The sequence below is a fragment of the Nuphar pumila genome, chromosome 2 (genome assembly GCF_984573655.1).
Source record: "Nuphar pumila chromosome 2, dmNupPumi1.hap1.1, whole genome shotgun sequence".
Classification (NCBI taxonomy): domain Eukaryota; kingdom Viridiplantae; phylum Streptophyta; class Magnoliopsida; order Nymphaeales; family Nymphaeaceae; genus Nuphar; species Nuphar pumila.
Genome location: NC_143250.1, coordinates 26943880 through 26968151, shown reverse-complemented (window position 1 = coordinate 26968151; position 24272 = coordinate 26943880). Strand labels below are relative to the sequence as shown.

General features: G+C 36.1%; 1 protein-coding gene across 1 annotated transcript in view; it reads right to left on the bottom strand.

The window, feature by feature from the left end:
- Positions 1-17804, bottom strand: part of KEA2 (K+ efflux antiporter 2) — a 133081-nt gene extending 115277 nt beyond the window's left edge. The window contains exons 1-2 of the mRNA XM_089995496.1: positions 17664-17804; positions 15273-17407 (exon numbers count right to left, since the gene is read on the bottom strand). Of these exons, the coding sequence (XP_089851622.1) occupies positions 15273-17323 (2051 nt within the window). The 5' untranslated portion in view covers positions 17324-17407; positions 17664-17804. The remainder of the gene's footprint in view (positions 1-15272; positions 17408-17663) is intronic.
- Between the last annotated feature and the right edge of the window lie 6468 nt (positions 17805-24272).

Below are 24272 nucleotides of genomic sequence, written 5' to 3'. Positions count from 1 at the left end.
TGCTTTTATCGAATCTTATTCTACATTATTTATTCAACAAATATTTGTGCAATCATATTGCACCTGATCTTTTCACTTGTATGTCACTTTGACAAATATCATGAGTTTTTTTGCAAGTTTTGTGAAAAAAGTATGTCGTCACAAGTTGAAAGTGCCGATAAAATTGCAAAGCATTGAAAATGCTGTAATTTTATCGTTAGAATGAGTATATCACTGTTATCACTGATTTCTTGAAAAAATGATGCCACTTGAAATTTTGTGTAGTTTTTCTATTTTCCAAGGAAAAACTCACACGGAAAAATGAGTGCACTTGTGATGACACTTCAAGTATAAAGTTATAAACTGTGATTTAGGATATTTTATAGCACTTGATTCACCAGATTCAGAAGTACAAAAAGTAGAACTCTTGTGATGTCACTTCAAGTATAACAAGAAGAGTCAGCCTGCTTGCATGTTCAATCTGAGTAGGAATAATAGTCAATAGACAAAGTCATGTGTGACAATTCTTTTATCTGTTAATTGCTACCATAGTCACCTCCTGTATTGTTGAGGATATTTTCTCACCAAGGGTTTTTCAAATCTTGGCTTGTCATAGTAATTACTAATTTCCATTGCTACCATAGTAATTTTCAAATCTTGGCTTGTTTACAACTTTACATACATTTATTTCGGTATGATTTTATGCACAAACTGTTATATAGCTGCTTTAGACTTATGCATATACTTTTATGATGCAGGTATATTTGCTTGTTCTTTGCTTCACTAATGACTATCACAAACTACGATCTCAATGATTATGTTGATGATGATTATGTTGATGAGGATGATTCTTTTTGCAATTTGGAGTATGAATCTTCTAGTGGTATTGGGAATGAGAATGCTAGAAAGGGTAAGGCTTGTCCATATTAGTTTGAGAAAAGAAAAGAAAATTGTTTTTATGAGGAAGATAAAGAAGAATATGCCTTAGATAGTATTACGATGAAGATGACCCAGAAGTAGAACCACCTACCATACATAAAACAACAGTGTTATGGCGCCATGTATTGAAACAAAAGAAGAGTGGGCAAGAAAAGCAAAGTGAAACTCAGGTTTTTATCAACATGCACTGCAAAAAAATATTTATCATGAGTTATATAATCGAGTTTTTGCACATCTAATGAGAGCTCTAAAGGGACAAAGTGTTGGTATTGCCTTTTGTCCTACAATTGCAAATAATAAAGAGTTGAAAAGAAAAATTAGGAAGCAAATTCGACGATTGAAAGTTTCATCAAGCACATTTGAGTTGAAAACATCAAGAATTGATAAACCGAAGCCTAGTAGTACGACTATATCTTCTTTTGCCTCTAGTAGAAGCTAAAGCACAGTTGATATTTGTGATACCTTTAAAAAGGTAAACAGAAATGATGCAGATCATATAATTATTAGGTTTTTTATGCAAATGGCATATCTTTCAATGTGATTCGATCACTGTATTGGCAAGAGAGGATATCAGCAATTAGTAAAGTGTCTGAATATAAGTCTCCATCATACGAAAAAGCTCGAACAACGTTGCTTGACAGTGAGAAAGAGTGTGTTTACAAGGAGTTAAGTGAATTTCGAAAAAAGTTTGAGGATTTTGGAGTTTTCATTGTCTCATATGCTTGGACAAATATAAAGAACAAACACCTGATAAATATATTGCATCAAATTGTTTTGGGTCGATGTTCTTATATGCGAACGACTTTTCTTATGTGCAACAGCCGGCTGCAAATATTCCTAAGTTTTTTAAGACTGGATTTAAAGTTGTGAAGCCTTCTAATGTAATGCAAGTGAGTACAAACAATATAGCAAATTGCAAGTTAGCTCATGAACAATTGAGGCAAATATATAAGTATATTTTTTTGTCATCTTGTATTGTGCACACCCTTAATTTGATCTTCAAAGATTTGGCACATGAGTTTCATTGGTTGAGAGAGACATATTTGAAAAGTAAATAAATTATGAAATATATCACCAATCATTTGAAAGCATTAGCAATCTTCAGAACTAACGAAAAAATTGAGCTAATAAAGATTGTGAAAGCAAGGTTTGTTTCACAGTATACTACTCTAAAATGCTTACTTGATGTAAGGGAAAGCTTGAAGCTTAGAGTCATATCAGATATTGTGAGTGGAAGCAATCATGCACTGATGAGACTATGAAAATGAGAGTTATTACGATAAAAACAAATGTTTTTTACGAAAAATACTGGGATTCTGTTCGTCTAGCATTAATCATCACAAAACCCATCTACAAGATGATCAAATTTTGTGATGAGGAATGCCTTATAATTGGTGAAGTGTATGAAGGCACGGACAACATATTGAGAGAAATCAAAGACAATCTAAAAGGACAACTATATTTGTATAAAAAGATTCAAAGAATTGTCTTAAATAAATGAGATAGAATGAATGTGCCCCTCTATAGTCTAACCCACATGCTTACTCCAAAATATTACGAGTCAGAGTATCTCAAAATCCCAGCACGAGGAGGGGTCAAATGAGTTTCTCATGATAAAAATTTTATTTTATCTATTTAATAAAGTTTACAGTTTAAACTTTAATGATTTAATTATTTTATTCTTTTATTTGTATTTTCTTGTTATAGCTACATAATTTTTTTTATGCAGAAAAAGACATTGATATCTTAAATGGTGCAATGCTCACGCTTGAAGTCATATTTGCTGAAAATGAAGAACTCTCTACACTTTATAAGTTACAACTTGTGGCTTTTGCATCAAAAAGTGAAAGATTTAGCCGTAATGCAACAAGAATAGATGCATTGAATCCTATAATGACGATCCTTAATTGGTGGCATTTTTATGGTGATGATACACCCAAGTTGAGAGCATTAGCCATTAAGGTTCTATCTCAACCTATTAGCACATCTTTTGCAGAAAGAATGTGGAGCATCTATAACTACATTAATAATGTTAAAAGAAATAGGCTCAATGATGCCTTGGTGTATATTCATTTGAATCTTCAATTGATTGACAAGAATAATTAAAGTGTTTTATACCTTTATATTGATGTCTTGTAAAATATTTATCTATCATTGATTATTTGTTAGCATTCATATTTGATATTCTTGTCATAAAAAGGTGCAACAATTGCTACAAAGAAGGACCTAGTCGAAAATGAGATATTAATCTGAAATTTTTTATTGTAGAACAAAATGTGATGAAATTAGAGGACATGTGTTGGAGAGATTTGGATGATAATGCACAACAATCAAGCACTATTTCCAAATCCAAAACCAAAGATGTATAGCCAAGAGATTCATTGCCTCCGATAATCATACGTACAAATGAGGTTGAAGATAATACAAGGCAATCCAGCATAGCTAGTAGAACTAGTGCAGATATACAAAAACGACCATCAGTTCCCCAAGGCTGAATTGATTGTTTCTTTAGCAGAAGACCTAGGCAAAGTATGTGTTATGATATTGTGTTTTTTTATTTTTACTTTCTTCTATATATGTATTTTTTATATTTTAAATTCAGGTTTTTGAACATTTTAATTCTTTAACATATTCATTATAGGAAATGAAGGAAGGAACAGAGAGTGTGGTCATGCAGGGAGTGGAGGACATGATGATGCAGAAATTCTTATCGATCTATATTATTGACCTGAAGGGAAAGAGAAAGATAACATATTATTGATTGTTGACAATGAAATGAATTGTTGAATTCTTGATTATTCTTTTGATTATGTAGTTGGAGTAGTCCAACTTAGAAACTCTTATGTTGCTTTAGCCCTTTAGCAATGACTTTCTTTTGTCATGGATTTGTAATATTTTGTTGGTTTGATTTTGGTGATATGTACTTTTGTTTTGAAGTTTGCATGATGAAGTGACGTAGTAGATTATGTTAATTTTAAAGTTTAAAGCTTATAACTTTATACTTTAATTAAACTTTGAAATGCTTAAAATTAAATAATGTTTTTACTTTTTAGTGCTTAAATGTGTAATTTGTTTTATGCACTTAAAAATTTAACCATATCTCCATATAATCTTTGAGTTTATTGATTTCTCATTTTCTATGTTGTAGAGATCACAACATCAAATAACAAGTCATTTGATTCTTTTCTTAAAAAATGTATGCTTTTTAATTAAATTTATTAGTTTTCTTGATGCATTATTTATTAAATGCTTGCATGCATTTGTTAAATTGTTGCAACAAAAATGTGAATTATGATTTTTTATTGATGTATTATTTAGTAAATGTTTGCAAGTTGCAACATGATGCATTTGTTAAATAGTTGCAATCGGAATATGAATTATGGATCTTTTTGATGTATTATTTATTAAATGCTTGCAACATGATGCATTTTTTAAATGGTTGCAACATGAATATGAAATTATGAATTCTGAATTTTACTTCATATATTATTTACTAAATGCTTGCAACAAATGTATTTGGATACTCATGTTTTTAGATACTCATGTTTTATTTTGTCAATGATAACATAAATCTTATATTTTGATAAATTAAAAAAATTATAATTACATTTTAGCTTCCCACTCGAATCTTAAGTTGCTTCCTTCTTCGCTTCTGGTTCACTTCCAATTTGCTTCCTATGTCACTTTCGGTTCGATTTCTAGGTCGCTTTCGAGATGATTCTTGGTTCGCTTCTAAGTCGTCTCGCGCTTCCCGCTTCCTAAAATTTTAAAGTGTCTCGCTTCTTCTACTGGCAACTCTGATACATCCAAAAGTCCAAAGTATAGGTAAGGGAGCAACCATGCATGCAAATGGGCATCATCGGCGAGCACCAAAGCAACTTTGTTCAACTTTTAGATTTAATGTTGAATTCACCAATTTTGTCCATTAATAGACTTAAATTGTTAATTTTGACTTTTTCAGATTCAACAATTATTCTGGTGCATCAACAAGCACCCAACCAAATTCATCCAAATTTCAAAAATATTCAATGGCGACTTCACCAATGTTGTCCAATTTTTGGATTCAACCAATGCTGGTTTTGCCAATTTAGTCCAAGTTTTTCAATTTAGAAATGAGTAGGTAACTATACATTCTCGTGTTAGTTGATTAGTTTGTACTTAGATGTAGTTTATAAGTAGCACAGACACAATCAGAACTTTATATATATAGATATAGATATAGATAGAGAGAGAGAGAGAAAGAGAGAGGAATGGGTTCCTCCTGCTGTCCACATGATATGGACAGTGCTGATTCTCAATCTTCTAAGCAGTGTTGTCAGTATTGTATCATATTGTATGATACGATATGGTGTATCATAGTATCACTAGCCCATGCGATACTATACCCGCTTGAATCGGAAAATGCAGTGTATCAGACTGTATTGTATGATACATGTCATATCGTAAGATACAACTATTTTTCACATTTTTTGTTGAAATTTTTCAGGTAATTTATTTTGGACTATTTTTTCACTTTTAATGACAACTTTTTACATAAACAAAGCTTTAGTAGAGTCCTATTCACTTATTTCATAAGCTATGAGAACAAAAATGTAGAAATTTCTTCTTAATTTATAGCGATTAATGAAGACAAGAAAGATGAGAATTATTATCATGGAAGAGCACACATTATTCAACCTTCGTGCCTATTGTAATTTGTGAAACTAGTTAGTGAAAGACAGTATGAAACTTTTTTGTTTTAATTCTTACTACTTATGAAATGACCTAATACTTTGCTTTCTTTACTTTTTAATGTTTAATTTCAAGCTCTTTTGATATATGTAATGGATACATTGTTATAACATCATAATTATAGCTTTTGTGATAGTTGTTACATATTTATTCATGCTTAATTTATTTCATAATTTACTTAATATTGTAATTTGACTACTTAAATGTGTTTTATTTTTCTTTGTGGTAATATTTTTTTATTTTTTATAGTTATATTAAATTTTGCTTTATTTTTTAATCATGTGATTATTATAGTTTGTTTACTCAACTTTTTTCTTTTGTTTGTTATCTAATGTGACTCTTTAATAGTAATTAGTAAACCATCTATTTTGTTAGTTGTTAGTTACAATATAGTTTGGCATATTATAGTAGTTACATGTGTATGTTTACTTGTTCATGATGCTTGAATTTGATTTCTTTTTTATTTCATTCCATGATTTTTTTCTAAATTTTTCTGATATTTTAGAAAATTTTCTGATTTTTAGTTTCTTCAATTTTTAAAATGGGTTTTCTGTATCTTACGATACGATACACCCGTATTACCAGTTACAACAGTATTTCTAAGTCGGATTTTGCAAAACAAACTTTACAAATGTGTTCAGCATGTTTTATTTGATGGATAGACTGTTGGATCATGTTTTTCTGATAAAAAAATATTATTTTATGAGCTTTAAATTTCATGAAAAATTTGGGCCATTGATTTTTGAAACCTTATAAAATCATGTTCACATGTTATATTCGGATATTTCGAAAGTTGATTCCTACTAAACAAATCCCGCAGATGACATCCATAAGTAAGATTAGGAAAAAGAAAAGGAACTAAAATTTGAAACATTTGGGAAATCAAAACCATCTGTTCCCTCCTCCTAGGTAGGAGGAACCAATCACGGTATACATGCATACATACATACAACACACACATATTATATAATATATATACAGAGTGAGATAGGTAGGTCCTACTCCTAACCTATGTCACATGGGTGCGGGTGCGGCACTTTCAAAAAACTTGGGTGCGGGGGTGCGGCAAAAATATAAAAAATTATATATATAATTTTCGCTGCAAAATCATTTGAGAAATGTGCAAATGGAAAACCGAGTTTGGATCCGGTTATGAGTTGGTATGTTCTAGCTGCAATGCAATCCATTGCAGTTTGGGACAATATGTTAAGGCTATCCCTATTCTTGAGCATTCAATCGTGATCCCAGTCCTGGAAGAAGGCCAAGATCATGCCCTTGCTGTTTTTTCTGGGTATATGCAATTGGGGGACACGTTCGCAATGCTAGGTCAACTTGAACAGTCCATTGAGTGCTACACTATGGGTTTTGAGATTCAAAAATGTGTTATGGGAGGAACCGATCCAAGAGTTGCAGAAACTTGCAGGTACTTGGCCGAAGCCCATATGCAGACTTTGCAATTTGATGAAGCCACAAAACTTTGCCAGCAAGCTCTTGACATCCATAAAGACCGTGGAATGTCTGCGACAGTGAGAGAGACAGAGAGATTGAGAGTGAGAGACAGAGCGAGTCAGAGAGAGTACCTGAGGAGGAGAGGTCCGGCGGAGAGGTCGTCGCCGGCGTCGGGGTTCGATGGAGAGGTCATCGCAAGCTTCAGCTTCAGGAGGAGAGGCCGGGAGGAGAGGAAGGGAGGATTACGGCAAAAAAAAAATAGCCCTAATCCTCCTCTACGCAGCCCATTTCATCGGGCATGTTTTTTTTAAGGTCCAAAAATTAGACAGAAATGGCCCTGGGTGTGTTGACCGCACCCAGGGTCTGCGAACAAGAAACTAAGAGGAGGAAGAGAGAGTGAGGCTGCAACGAGTCACGGTTTTCATAATGAAAACCGTGACCTCTTTCTTTAATATATAGACAAAAACCTAATACATGGTCTTCACTGTAACCCTGATAAGTTGAGGGTATTTACAAGTATGTCTATTATATGTTGGACATGATACACACAAGTAGTTTGGATCCATATCCGAATCCAAACTTAAATACAAAACAAGAACCTTGTCTAATAGTCTCCCTCAAGTTGTGCATGATTTTGGATCATGGACAACTTGCTCTTTAGGAACCAAAAACGGCTTTTTGTGAGTCCTTTAGTGAACAAATCAGCCACTTGGTCTTCTGTTCTAATATAATGAGGCTCAATCTCTTTTTCTTCAATCTTATGCCTGATAAAATGTTGATCAATCTCAATGTGCTTGGTTTTGCTGTGATGAATGGGATTAAGAGATATTTGAATAGCATTTTGGTTGTCACAAAAGAGAAAGCAACTAGCAATCGGCTCTTTTAGCTCTGTTAACAAATGTCTAGTCCATGTTACTTCTGTCGTAGCAGCAGTCATCGCCCTGTATTCTGCTTTTGTGCTAGATCTAGCCACTGCTTTCTGTTTTCTACTACTCCAGAAAATAAGATTGGCACCAATGAAAACGCCATACTCTGAAACTGACTTTCGATCATCAGGATCTTCGGCCCAGTCTGCATCTGAATAAGCAATGATGTCATGAGCAGTATTTATGGATCTCCTTTTAGTGTACAAAAGTCCATCTCCAACAGTACTCTTCAAGTATCTTAGTATCTTTTTTACTGCATCCAAGTGTCCTATCCTTGGCTACTGAGTATGTGATATCGGGCCTAGTAAATGTAAGATACTGAAGCATCCCAACTAAACTTTGATATTTGGTGGGATCATGATACAAGTCTCCGTCTTACGCACTTAATTTCTGATTAAGTACACTAGGAGTAGCAAGAGGTTTGCAATCCTTCATTACACCTTTTTCTAACAGATCCAAGGTGTATTTATACTGGGTTAAAGTAAGTTTATTTTCTTGTTTATGCTCTACTCCAAGAAAGTACCGAAGATTTCCAAGATCCTTCATTTTGAATCTTTTGCTTAATATATCTTTAGTTTCTTGAACATGGTTCTCACTACTTCCTGTAATAATTATATCATCAACAACAAGAAGGGAGTAAACTTCTTACCTCGAAGAATAAAAAGGGAATGGTCCAATTGTGACCGATAAAAACCATGTCTTTGAATTTCTAGGGAAAAACTCTCAAACCAAGATCAAGACGCTTGTTTCAAACGATGGAGTACTTGATTTAATTTGCATACATACTCTTTTGAATCTCCATTTGTATATCTTGGCGACGGTTCCATGTAAACTTCTTCCTTTAAGTCCCCATGAAGAAAAGCATTTCTCACATCTAGCTGACTTATTCTCCAACCATAATCTACAGCTAATGAAAGAACAATGCGAATTGTGCCCATTTTCACAACTGGACTAAAAGTTTCATCATAATCCAGTCCAAATTCCTGGGTAAAATCTTTTGCTACGAGACGAGCTTTGTATCGCTCAACACTCCGATCTAGTTTGTATTTGATCTTGTAGACCCAACGTGACCCAACAACATTCTTATCTGGAGGTCGAGGAACAATTGTCCATGTTTGACATTGATACAAAACTTTCATCTCTTCATTCATGGCTTGAATCCATTTTTTGGAGTTAATAGCTTGATGAAAATGTCTAGGCTCGGTTTCTTTCTCGATCTGTGACAGAAATAGCGGAAAATCCATGGTGAAATTCTCATAACTAACCCACCTTTCAATAGGACGTTCGGCTCTCTCAAATCGTCTGATCGGGAGTGCTATTGCATTAGAAACTGGAGAAGTGATGTCATTGGACGAATGAGACGCAAGAGCTTCTTGTTCAACATCGTTCGGGATCAAGGGAGAGTCCCTCTCTCTTCTTCTATAAACCTGCCCAGCAAACTTATCAATCTCTAATGGATTTTCTATTTCAAGTTCCTGAATTCCATTGTTTCCATCTTGACAAAACACCCTTTGAGCACAGGAGGAAGAGCAGTCATTGTTTGTTCCAGGAAAAATAGCCATGGATCATAAAAGGACACATTCAAATTGGTTTGAGCAGAAAACATATTCTTCATCTCCAAAATCATTTTCATCAAAAACTACATTTCTAGATATCTTGATTCGCCTACCGTCAGGATCATAACATATGTACCCTTTGTGATGATCTGTGTATCCAACAAATCTGCACTTTGATGCCTTATCCTGAAATTTGTTTCGCAGAGAGGAGTCAATATGAACATAGCACATGCAATCAAAAATCTTTAGTTCATCATAATTAGAATGTTTCCCAAATAGGACGAAATAAGGTGATTTATTTTCTAAAAGCTTCATGGGCAGACGATTAATAATGTGAACAGATGAGTGAAAGGCCTTTGTCCATAATCCTATGGGAACACGACTTTCGTGCAACATGCTCATAGCACTCTCCACAATGTGACGATGTTTCCCTTCTGCAACTCCATTCTGTTAAGGCGTATGCGGGCAAGATACTCTACGATTTTCCCTGGAGGAGTATTCAACCCACCATCACATTGGAAATGTAAGATATTACCAGAGAAATGAGTTTTGATAAATACATGAAAACAACGAAAAATAGAGAAGACTTCTAATTTATTTTTCATGAAATATATCCAAGTGAAACGAGAGAAACTATCGATAAAAATAACATAATATATGTTGCCAGAATTAGAGGAATTAGGGGTTGGTCCCCACACATGAGAACAAACGATTTCAAAAGGCCTTGAAGCTCTCTCATTTATTGAATGAAAAAAAAGAACATGACTCTTACACAATTGACAATTGGAACATATTTTATCATCTGATCTAGGAATTAAGCTAGATTCAGGAATAAACCCATTAGATACCAGTCTCTCAACAAAGACTTGACCACAATGACGAAGGCGTGAATGCCAAAAATCAGGCTTATTACATTTATTTGAAGGTTGCAAACTAAACACATAAACACTCTTTGACGACATAGACTGAGGAGAGGACTTCAAGGTGGGTCGGACACAAGTAGAAGGATCTTCTTGGAAGACATACATATTTCCCTGGCGTTCCCCTCTAGCGAATGACTTCTTCATTTGTAGGTCCTTGACATAAACAAAAGACAGAGTAAATTCGATGAAAGAATTAGTATGATCAAGAAGTTTAGAAACATAAACAATATTCTTTTTAATATCTAGAACATGTAAAACATTGGAAAGATGAAGTAAAGATTTAGGCAAGGGAATAGAAACATTTCCAATGTGCGTGATGGGATTGTGTGACCCATCTCCAGTGACGATGTTACTTCTGCCAAAATAGGGAGTTAAAGTAGAGAATTTACCCGCATTACCTATGACATGAGTAGTTGCCGCTGAATCAATGTACCACACTCATTTATCATCGCGTTTCAGATCAAGTTCAGACAATGTGGCCAAAAGAAGCTCTTTCACATCTCCACCAAACTTTGTAGGGTTCTTCTTTCGTCCTGACGAGCTCTCACCTTTCTAGAACTTTCCTTTGTTTTGTGGATTGTGCCAAGAGTTGGCTTTGACGTGACCTCGCTTGTTACAGAGATAACAAGTGGGCATGTTTTCACATTATAAGAAGGAGAAGCATTCGGAGTGGGTAGTAACCCATGCCCCCTGGAGTACCTCGCCCTCGTCCTCTGCCTGCACCAAAATGACTATCACCACATCCCTGGCCAAAAGAAACACAGTAGCAAGAACCTGTCCACCAGTGTCATGTGATATCCCCTTTAAGGTCATCTCATATTGAAGTAGTTTGGCTTGCAAGTCCTCAAACGATGGTAAGTTGGGTAGACATAACAATGAGGTCGAAAGAACAAGAAATTCCGGTTCCAATCCATTCAAGGCTTGCCTGACTTTATCTTTGTTTGTTACTTCATACCCGACAACAGCTAGTTGATCACTTATGTTCATAACGTTGTTCAAGTACTCCATGAGAGACATGGAACCCTTAGTGAGGAGCTGAAATTCACGCTGAAGGAAGGAAATTCTAGCCTCTGAAATCTGAGAATATGTCTTCACTAGCATGTCCCATAATTCTTTTGTTGAACACTCATCTGGAATTCCCACCAATACTTCTTGAGAGATAGTGGAGATAAGAAAAGCAACTGCAGCTTGATCACGCTTCATCCAATTCTCATATTGAGGATTTGGTATTCATTGTATAAAATCAGCCTCATTTTCATCCTTAGTTTCTTGTATGATAAATTATGGAGGGGCTGAAATTGATTCATTTAAATGTCCAGAAAGACCTTGACTTTTAATGAATGGAAGAATTTGTCTCTTCCAGATCAAGAAATTAGAATTGGTAAGTTTTTCAGAAATGAGTTGGCCAAGAAAGTTGGATGAGAGAAAAGTTTGAGAAGAAGAAGAATCCATGACTTAGAACAGGAAAAATATTATTGGCGTGTGCAATCAGTATATAAATGCAACAATTTTTTAATTTTTTTTTAACTAGTAAAGAGCTGAGTATTCAGCGTGAATCTGATTATCAGATCTGATATCCAGATTATCAGGTCTAATCTGATTTCATCAAAGAAGCTAAGATTTCTCCTTTTTTGTATATATATATATATATATATATATATATATAGCACACAGAAATAATAAAACATACACAAAAAAGGGACAGATCTGATGTACAGATCTGCGAAATCAAATGGGAAGGGGAGAGACAGATCTGCGAAATCAAATGGGAAGGGGAGAATGTAATTAAAACGATAGATCTGATGTATAGATCTGGAGCAGCCAATAAAACCTCAAAAGAATACCACTGGAAATAGGGAAATCGTGAAAACTAATTTGGCACAAACCCAAATCAGCGAATCCAAATCAGTTCGAGAGATCAACCGATTTGATGAACAAGAGTATCGTGAAAACTGATTTGGCCCAGACCCAAATCAGTTTCAGCAATCAAATTTGACGCAAAGCGAGGTGAAGAAGAATGGGAAGGTAAGACGTCACATCTGATACGCAAATCAGACTGACTTGTTGCAGAAAGAAACTAGCAGAGGGAAGAAGGATCTGAGGCTCGTATTCCAGCAGATGAATAGATGAAGGAAGGTCTGGGCTCGTATTCCAGCAGCCACACCGAATAAGAAAAGAGAGGAAAAAAGATTTGAGAGAATACGAAAAGAAAAGAAGATCTCGTATGGACGTACCTGTGTAGAAGAATTTCAACCCTCGAATCCGACGTGCTCTTATACCATGAGAGTTTTCTCCAGAACCTGCGAACGAGAAACTAAGAGGAGGAAGAGAGAGTGAGGCTGCAACGAGTCACGGTTTTCATAATGAAAAATCGTGACCTCTTTCTTTAATATATAGACAAAAACCTAATACATGGTCTTCACTATGACCCTGATAAGTTGAGGGTATTTACAAGTATGTCCATTATATGTTGGACATGATACACACAAGTAGTTTGGATCCGGATTTGGATCCAAACTTAAATACAAAACAAGAACCCTGTCTAATAAGGTTGACTGCACCGGGTGTCACACCCACATGTGAACCCGCGTCGCGTCGCGTCGCGTCGTGTCAACGTGGGTGCGGCACCTGGTTGCCCAAATCCTTGTGACTTAGCTCCTAACCTAAATGGTTTAATAAAGATCTAAACCTACACTTGTACTCTATATAGCTTATTTAGATAAGGTATTTCTTGTATCAGATCTAGTTTTTAGAGCACTAAAAAGTCTAGCCCATATTGCACTAAAAATTGGTGATAAAAAATCAAAATTCCTGGTTAGTTCCATCCAAAGCATGGGTTTTAGTAAATAAGCAAGGATAAAGACATCTATAGGGATCAAAAAAAAAACTGCAATTGTGTGTTTGAAGTGGTTAGGATATGTATCGTAACTATGGCCTAACTCGATACGCTACACACTCGTATCGCGATAGGAGTGTGTATCGTTTCTATATTGGCTATCATACTCATACAATACGTGTATGGCGCACTTTAAAAGAGCCAAAACTCGATTTTTTTAATTTTGTGTTTTAAAAACCTCCCTGAGTCGATTATCTCATTTGTGTAGAGGCCTTTAGAGGAGAACCCACGCACCTTAAGAGGCGTGAGAGCAATTTGGGTGCTGACTCGTCCTCAAGGAAGAGGGCTTTTGCGGATTTATCACGTAAGAGTGCATTTTCATCCTTTTTGCGGATTCATGGATGAAATTGTTGAGAATCACTATACCTTTGGTGAAGGTATTTTGATTGGTTGATAGTGAAGACAGATTAGCTATGGGTTATCTCTATGAAGTCATGGACAAGGCATAAGAGGTCATTAGAGATAATTTGAAAGTATGAGTCTTGTGTCATGTTCTTAATTGCAACATATTTAGTATTTTGCATTGTTCTTGTAAAATATGCATGCAAAATTATCTATATTAATTGATGTTTGATGATGTTTTATGCAGCTCATAGAGCCATAAATGTTTCATATGTGATTTTATAGTTGTATTTTATGCAATTCATCATTGTTTCATGTGTTATGATTTCCTAGAATTTTTGCTATTTTTTCTGATTTTTCTAGATTTTAAAAAAAAATTGAAAAATTTTATTAAAAAATTATAATTTTTTACGATACACTATGATAAGTATCTAACTTTGGGTCTGATTGATACGGGTAATGATACTCTACTTACTGTATATGTTTATATATTTATTTTTATACTTATATATAGAGATACATAGATAGATAGCTGCCCACCATGCTAATATTTTCAGAATTTCTCATGTACTATGTAGCTATCTTGAACCCATACCACACCCATATACCTTTGTGACATAGTTCCTAGGTACTGGATATGCCACAATGAGTTCAATATTACCAAAAAATTATATTTTCTTTGAGATGTTTACATTTGTTCTTTTTTACTTCTAACCAAATATAATGCCCAAAAATAGGAAAAAGATGGCGAATATTTGAGATTCCATATCAAAATTAGATCAGGAAAACAATTGACATGGACCCACCTACAATAGAACCCCTTAAGAGGAAAAAGGAAACTTTATTGGATACAATCCATCTTTTTAAGATATTTGTCCTACTGGATCAAACAAGGATATAGTAATTAAGTTTACACCAACATAAAAAAGTTCAAATATCAGGGAGATCTATCAAGGCTTTTCGCAAATCAAATTTGCCATACATGTCACAAGAACATACATATCAAACGTCCTCATTAGGTACCATGAGCTGATTATGGTTAAGGTGGGCACTGAATCTATATCAGTAAATGCAGCTGCAATATGATAAATTGCTCAGAAAAAGCACAAACATGTCTGAGAAAGCATATCACTAGGGTTTCAGATGGTGGTATATTCTCAAGGCTACCTTGTATCTCAACATCAGAACATCCTTTTCAGACATGTTGGGAACCATTTAGAACTTCCAAAACATGTAATGGATCAATATAACAATCTCTTGTGAGAATGTTCCTTCTTTTTTCCATATTTACTATTAAGCTGTTCTTATGCAGTTTGACACTATATATATATATATATATATATATATATATATATATATATATATATATATATATATATATATATATATATATATATATATATATATATATATATATATATATAGTTACATGTGTTTCTTATGAACAAATGAAAATACCTGTAAGAAACAGCTGCAATCATAGAAAGCAGGCACAGAAACATATATAGCAAGGGTAAACACCGAGAATTACCCGACCCCAAGTAACAGCAATCCGGCAAGAAATTTTGGAAGTCCTTTCCTTGCTGCCATAAAGAACCCATGGACAACTGTTGTAGGGGCAAAATCCGCACCATCATCTTTGAAAGAAAAAAAGGATGCAGAAAAGAAGCGAGAAGACTTTTTCAACAAAGCTTTTGGAGCATTCAGAGTTGCACTCTCTTTAGTAATCTCCTGTTTTTTTGACTGGAAAAGAGACTTTGACTTTTCCGCTTCCACCTCTGCATCCTTTGACGCATCAATTTCAACAGTTGCAGATTCTCGCCTTTGACCGAAAGTTGTGCTCTCATTAGTCATTTCCTGCTTTTTCATCAGAGAGAGAACCTTTGATTTTTCATCTTCAATCTCAGCATCCCTTTGAGCATCAATGTCTATTTTGGGGTTCTCCTGTGAGTCCAATGTCTCTGTAAAGTCAACACCCACCTCAGTCGTAGATGGTATCCCAGCTTCCACCACCCTCTGCTCAACAATATCAGATGTCACTAACTGAGTGCCCAGCATGTTATCCCCATGCACATCCTTGGAGTCATTCTTCGCACTAACAGTGACCACTCCTTGCGTTTCATTGTCCTCCTTGTCAGACAAGAGCTCATTGTTCGTTGGTTGAACTTGGGAAGATGAAACCTGTGTTGCAGATGATGGGGCATCATCAACAATAGAAACTGAACCAACCTGATAATTATCAGAGATATGTTTCTCTGCTTTTTGCAATGCAATTTCTGCATCACTCACACGCTGAGTTGCCTCAAGCTCAATGGCAACAGCCTGCTCTGCCAGAAGCATAATTTCTGCAACATCTTCCTCTGCTTGGACAGCCTTCTGTCGTGCTTTCTCAGCAACTTCGCTCAAACAATCCACCTCCTTCTGTAACTCCACTTTCCTGTTCTGTATCTGCCTCAGCTCTGCCTCACAACTAGCAAGAGTAGCTTGGCAACCCCTTACCTCATCCCTTGCACATAACAGTATCTCTTCCTCAGGAACCAAAGGCTTTTCTACCAAGTCATCATTTTCTTTTTCGTCCGTCTTACTAGACTCAACCACTGGTTGATTTATGGTGACACAATCAGGTGTGACCACAGTTTCAGTGGATGAAGCGAGTACGCTTTCATCATCAGCTACCTTAGTACCCTCTACGGCATCCACTGCCAACTTTAGTTTTGTTTCAGCTGTTGACAGAGCTGCTGTTGCTTTCCGTACTGCTTCCATTGCAGCGGCCTCCTCACTAACCATCTGTTGTACTATCTCCATAGTTGAGTTAACCTCACTCCATGCATTCTCCGCATCATCCTTCAAAGCAATTGCTGTTTCAGATATTTTTTGAGCTTTCTCTTCAAAAATAACACTGTTCAGTTGAGCAACTTCCAGTTCCTTGAGTGCTTTCTGAAGCAATACCCTCAGCTCCTCCAACCTAGATGAATCATCCGTGGCGGCCACTCCTTCGCTTGGAATTTCCTTGGGCAAACTAGGGGAATCACCACTACTGCCCAATCCATTAGTTTGGCCTTCACCAACTCCAACCAGTGTATTCAAGGATTGGCCATTTGTGGTCGAGCCCTCCCGGCTAACCAATCTGGGGCTTGACTCCAAACCACTATCTTCCAAATAATGTTCCGTCGGATCGACATATGACAAAGAATCATCAACCACATGACCATTATGTCCACACCCGACATGCATTCGCCTGCCCCCTAAAACCCTCAATTTGAGCACACCATTGCCCACATCGCAACTCATATGCCTCCGCAGAGGGCACACAAATGAACATTTAGAGGTACCAACCCTGCTCGTTTTGGGTGGTTTTCCTTCACTGAAACCACTCCCAATACCTTTGATTTCCAATCCAGAACCAAACCCACCACGCACAGTCAATTCCCTCTTAACTCTCCTGAACTTCAACGTCGACCCACGACCCCGAACGCCGACGAAATCATAGTCATAAATCCCAGGCCTCAATCTCAAAGGCGGATGGAAACAACCCCAATCGCTAACTCCTCTTATCTGCCCAAAACTAGAAGCAGTATCCATACCCACCGTATTCCAACCTCACAAGAATGTCAACCAAAACCAAACCCTAGACTCCTTCCCCAAAGAAAAAACTTCCCCAAAAACCTATAATTTCAGTCAAGTAAACTGTCAAAATGCGTCAAACCTACTCAGCAAAGTACAAATGCACCGGACGAACACAATCAATCACATACTCAGTAAAAGTAACAACCATGACTCAAAGGAGCATTCCCTTCCGAGTTCTATAGTGAGGAAACGAAATCATGGGCCAAAAAATCTTCAAAAAAAAAACCCAAAAAACAGGAAAAAAACGCAGATTACGATCAGAAACAGAAGGAAGACGGAGGAGAAGATCACGAACCAGAAACTCCACCATGAACGCAATGTGACACGTGGAGACGAGAGGAAGACCGGGGGGGAAGAAAACCCTCGAGGCGTTTCCTTGCACGGTTTTTTCTCCGTCTTAAAATTTGGAATATATATATATATATATATATATATATATATATATATATATATATATATATATTCGAGAGAAATTCGAATCTGCTCCGTTTTATAAAGATTCCAAGGCTCTAGGGATGGCAGTGGACCCGGGAAAAGCGAGGCCCCGCCCCGTTTGGACCGGGGATGAAAGGTATGAAACGGGATGGAGGCGGGGACTAAGGTTAAAATCCATCCCCGTCCGGGGGTGGAGGCCGGGATGGATGTGCACTTTTTCCCGTCCCACCCCGACCACTTTTTCCCACAATATCCCTGCCTCGGCTCATCCCCATTTGAACCGGGGATGGAGGACATGAAACGGGGATGAAGACGGGGATAGAGGATAAAATCCATTCCCCACCGGGGATGGAGGCGGGGGTGGAGACCTTGTCCCCGCCCCCGCACCACTGCCATCCCTAGAGAGAGCCATTGCTGCACGCACTAAATTACAAAAGCCGACCAACCTGTCAGATATTTGCAGAAAGCCATCCAATTTTTTGTGCTTACGCTTTGGTCGAGTACGCGAGTAAAGTACGAACCAGTCCGGATCCGCTTACGCCCGTAGTCATCCCTAACTTTACACCCCTCTTTGGAATTTTATTAATGCAACTTATTTTGATCAAATCAGACTCCGTCGACATTATCTACGTTGTCCGTTTAGTCCAACATTTTTGCAGGATTTTTTGGCAATTCAAAAAATCAATGGCTCAGAAAACACAAAATATTGTGATTTAAAAAGTCAAAGAAAATTATGATACAAGGATCGATTCTTATTAAAATCAACCACTCCGAGTCCATCTATGTGGTCAATTTTGGCCAAAACAACCTGCATCAATAAAAATCAAAGGGAAATGAGGATGGGAGATGATACAGGGGATGAGTGAAACCAATTTGAGGAATGAACTCTTATTTTAAGTACTTTGATGACAAAAAATGAAAAAATAAATCTCCTTGTTTTTTTTTTTTCAAAGCAATTAAGAGTAGGGGCATCAATGGGTCAGGTATGACCCTATCCAGACCCATACCAAATTCAGTATAGTTCAGGGTTTGGTACCAGAAGAAGGGACTCGATTAACTATTAGGGTTGGAACCATGTGGTCCGATTATTAAACAGGCCAGGAATGCTTCATAAAATTTTGTACCAAACCTGGATAAACACGAGTTCCTATTAAGATCCATAGTTTTCAATGTAAAAAACTTAAAAATTATTATTTTACAATGTACCAGGTTTATCGAATAAAATCTGGATCCATATGTGATATTGACACCTCCTAGCCATATCCTGGCCTGGATCCACCTATATTGAAGGATGTCAGACCCGTTGCTACCACTAAAATTGAAGACTGAGAACTCTCTCTCTCTCTCTCTCTCTCTCTCTCTCTCTCTCAACCTGATCTTAGAACCAAACACGCCTTTGGAGCAAAAAATGAAAGATGGAACGGTAAAAAGGCCTGAGCCATATTTAATATGTTTTTTTTAGGTATTTGTATTGGTTTCACGTTTAAACTTTTTGTAACAAAATATATATTAGGTTCGATTGCTTTTCTTTTTTTTACATATAAAACTTGTTTAGAACATTTTTCTTCCTAGATTCAGTCCTAAGATATGAAATTAGTTTAGTTGAATTTAAATCCGGTTGTGCTGCCCAAAGTTGAATCTAATAATCCTAGTCAGTCATAATCGAGCTAGGTTGTGGAGACTTACCTTGAGAATTGGGAAATGACTCTACTGTATATATAATTTGACATATTTTCTGAAATGCCCTACACTTTTTGAATTTTTTGTCATGTCCAAAATAGTAAATATCTGGATTTAAAGAAACCTTTTTACCCTCGCACAAGTGAACTTCCTTTCAAATATGTTATTTTTTTTCATAACAGTTTTTATTCTTTGGTTTGTATCTTTCTGATATGATATAAAAAACTTATGTATTTATAGTCGTCGAAAAGCTGAGTCACTGACCTATAATTTTCATGTTTTGAATGAGAACCTAAAACCCCTCCAAGGTTCTCATTTCTGATTATTAAAATCGAAGCAGAAACATGTTTTGCAGACTGAAACAATCGAATAATCTATTTTCAAGAAGACGTTTCAACCCAAAAAATGAAGGATTATAGAGAAACACAAAAAAAAAACAAAAAAACTAGACAAAAATATTTTTTTTACTACCACTAAGATCACCTTGATCAGACGAGCGGTTCAAGAGAAATGTCCTTTGCAATATAGATGGTTCCTCCTAAACATGTGAACAACGAACAATATATGCAAGGATGAGGAAGTTCACATAAAATATATGCAAAGTTGAAGAAGTTCTCACAAAATATATACAGACTTGAGAAAGTTCACATAAAATATATGTAAACTTGATCATTTTGTTCAAGTTTGACAGGATGTTCATAAATACTATGATGTGAACTCCATGCAGTTTGCGAAAACAAAAATGTGTGAACCTCACTTTAAGTGAGAGTTTGTAGCACCCGATGAATGGAGTAATATTTTGCACGAACTTCGTGTGTTTTGCACATGAAAAGGGTAGAAAAGGACATTTCAAATATAATACCCATAATTTTTTTTTAACTATTAAATCAATAAAGATGAACTTTATGTCTCAATTGTGAATTTAATTTTATTTAAATTTTATTTGAATTAAAATTTAGTGTGAATGTTAATTCAAATTTAAATCTCAAGTGAATTTGTATTTCAATTAAGATTTAATTTAAGTTTAATTCCAAGTGAATTCAAAAATGAAATTTGAATTTAATTTGGATCTAATTTCACAAAAATTTGAATTTGAACGTAATTAAACATGAATTCAAATTTGGAGATAAGTAGATGTGAATTTGAATTTGGCTTTTGAATTTGGTTTTAAATTTGATTTAGATGTAATTTAGATCTGGGTTGGATATAGGATCTAAATTGGATTTAGAATTTAAACAATAAATTAAATTAGATTTAAATTAGTAATTATTTATTCAAAATATCAAATAGGATCCCAAGAGGGTGGGACACCCCTCCTTGTGGGCCTACATCCAAGACTTCTTTAGAATTAATTACCTAGGATTCTACACTAAAACTTAAAGTCAAAGATATATACCTAGTTTCTTAATTGAGAAATAGGCTAAGGAAATAGATATTTAAATCTTGTCTTAAGGAAATATTGGACTCTAATATGGGACACCCCCTAGGTGGGCCCTCCTACATAAAAAGGAGTCCATATAGTATGGACTTCATTTGTAAACAAACTCCCAAGGAGGTGGGACATCCCCACTTACCATACCTTAATATAATTAAATAAAAAAATTAATGAAAACAAGAAATCAAATATGGTTAGTAAACCTAATTGGTTTGGACTTTCTTAAGCCAATTAGCAATCCACTTAGATGGTTTATGGAGACTTACCTTTGAGAATTGGGGCCCCAAAGAGTCCTATAAAAGACCCCATTCATGCCCCCTCTTTCCATCTTTTTTTTTTTTAAGTTTTCCATCTCTCCCTATTTGCTTTTGCTCATTTTCTCTCCTATTCTCTCTCTTCTATGCCCTTCAATGGAGGTTGGAGCTGATGTTGATAGTCCTTGGTTTTTAGTATAGATAAGAGGCAGAGGTGTTCATAAAAGAAGAAGAACCACCTACAGTTAAGCGGAGGAGGTGTTCATTAAGCATGTGGGTGCTTTGGGAGGATTTTCAAATGCACACCAATATGTAAATTAGACATGGATCATGCATGGACTGATATAATATTAAGGATGGAGGATTTTAGAGTTTCAAAACTATTTTTACTAAACTCGTTTTTGAGATTGTTGTATGAATCAACAAATGCTTTTGAAAATTTGGTTTATGGGATTCTTGATCTATGCTTTGTATTAGACTATTCACGAACATGTCTTAAATTAGATTCTTGATTCTTTGATATTAGTGTGCATGATTGATTTAAAATCCCAATAATAGAATCCATTTTTGTGAAAATTGATTCTTAGTTTATAAAATCTTTCTTTTGAAAAAATTGACTATATGAAATCCTTGATTTTTTAGTTGGGCTTTATGTTTATTCTTATTATGAACATACATGTTTATATTGTTTCTTTATGAAAATTTGTAATTACCAATGCATTAGTTGAAATTGCTTTTTGTCCTGTAATTTTTATTTTGATCAGTTTCAAAGAATTTCTAGGTTCTCCAAAATAGTAAATCAAAAAACTTTTGAATTTTAGAAAAATGTTTCAAACAAATAGAAAAGTCCTAAAAAAATTTGAGTTTGTTTAAGGTTTTGATTGTGAGATACGACCACTGAAAGTAAGAACATATTTTTTGTCCTAACCAAAATTTTGTAATGGTTGCATGTTTTTTTTGCCAAATCTGTTCTATATTCATAACCATATTTTTATCAGTGTTATTGTATATTGAATAAGACACGATAAAAATTTTGGGTACAAATTCATTATGGTTTGAGAGTTAAAAATCACGAGAGATTGGTTTTGAAACCTCAAATTTCTAGAATACAGCATGTCTGAGAAAAATGAGCTGACTATAGTGTGTGAATTTTAATTCTCAGTTGAGATGGAGTTTAGACCTGATTTTTTTTGGAGATTGTGTGAGACATATATATCTATCTACAAAATTTTTTATAATATTTGATTTATTTTGTGAATTTGTTGGTTGACTGCTCTTCGGTAAAGCCAAACCTAACAGGTCTGGTATGTGAAAAAAAAAATCTGTTTTAGTAAAAGATTTATTTTTTCTGATCCGGAATGCGACTAGACCAAATTTTTTGCTATAGATAGCTAACCTAAATGTGCTTCTACTACTAAAATTTTAGATTTTATTTTAATGTATTCTAGACATGACACAATTTACACCAACTAATAAATTATATTCATGTCATTGTGTATTAGAATTCTTGTTTACACGAATGTCATGGTTCAGAAAGTGAATCAGTTGGACATGAATTGTAAAGTCCACTTAAAAAAATGCGTTAGACACGTGCCAATGTCAGTATGTTATGTTGGACCCAAATTCGAGCCCGAGTCAGACCCGGATCCGAGCCCGACTCGGACCCGGCTTTCTCGAACGATCGAGAACCCGCGTTATTAAAAGACGCAGACCTGCTGGCAAAGGGCAAAAGCCCTCGTCCTTTCTCTCTCCTCACCACCTCACATCGCCTCACGTGCTTCAAGCAAACACTGCCGACCATCGACCGTCGACCACCCTCTCCGACCGTCGTCATCCCCATCCCTACGATCGTCTTTGTTTTCATTCGGTCGACATGGGATGGAGCACTCTGTCCTTGTTTTCTCCGTCCCACAGGGGGCTCCATTCCATTGTTGTCATCTTTTTTCGTCATGCAGGGAGAGTAAAGCCCCTACCTGAGTGATTCTTCTGTCGATAGGGGGGGGATTCCGCTTTCATCAGATAGGCCGGGGCGAAGCCCCATGCTTGTGTATTTTTCTTTGGCTGACAGGAGGCTTCACCCCTTGCCATTGTGTTTTTTCTGTGGCCGGTAGCGAGTTCCACTCCCCTGCTTGTCTTTTTCACTTCGCTCTGTGGGTGCAGTGGGAGGGCAGGGTTAAGCCTTCCCTGTTTCCCCATACGTAAGGAAGGGGTTAAGCCCCTCCTTGTGTTATGCTCTTGTGGAAGAGGGGTCAAGCCCCCTTTCTCCTTTTTCTTCCCTAATTTCGGTTTTGTCTGGCAGACAGAGGTCGATCCCTATCTCTGCTTTTCTTGCAGGCTGGGGCGAAGCCTCTGTACCTTCTGCGGGGTCGGTAAAGGGGTGGTTGAGCCCCTCCTAACCCCATCTTTTGTTTGGGCAGTCGGGCTCCTTGACTTACTGCCTCTGTAGTTTTTCTGCAGGGAGTAGAGCCTCATGCCTACCCTCGCATGAGGGTCTGGTACTACTGCAGTTCTTATCGAACTTGCTATTTGTTATTGAATGCTTATACTAATGGCTTTACGCTTGCAGGTTGCACGACGGAGCGCGCTCGTGCCTCGTGGCCCGAAGTCATTCTCACCTACACACGCAGGCATACGAGTATATGCACCCCCAAGGTAGGGGAAAGTTGCATGAAAGGACTATGAATAAACATAACTAAAACAAAGAAAGATAACGAAAGTAAATGACATTATATATATATATGTGTGTGTGTGTGTGTGTGTGTGTGTGTGTGTGTTTTAACTCAAGAACACGGTTTCATGGTCATTTTTCTTCTTTACTTTTCTGCACTTATTTTTTGTTGCCACCGCGCTTTTTGTGTCCAGGCTTTTAATTTATGCTTTTACTCTTTCTGCATTTCCTTTCTGTTGTCATCGCGTTTTATGTGCCTTTATGTCATTATCTTTTATGCACTTTCCGTTATGTTGCCCCGCGCTTTATGTGTCATCGCTATTTTCTTTCCACTATTTTTAATTTATGTTTTTACTCTTTCTGCATTTCCTTTCTGTTGGCATCGCGCTTTATGTGCCCAAGCTTTTAATTTATGTCATTATCTTTTATGCA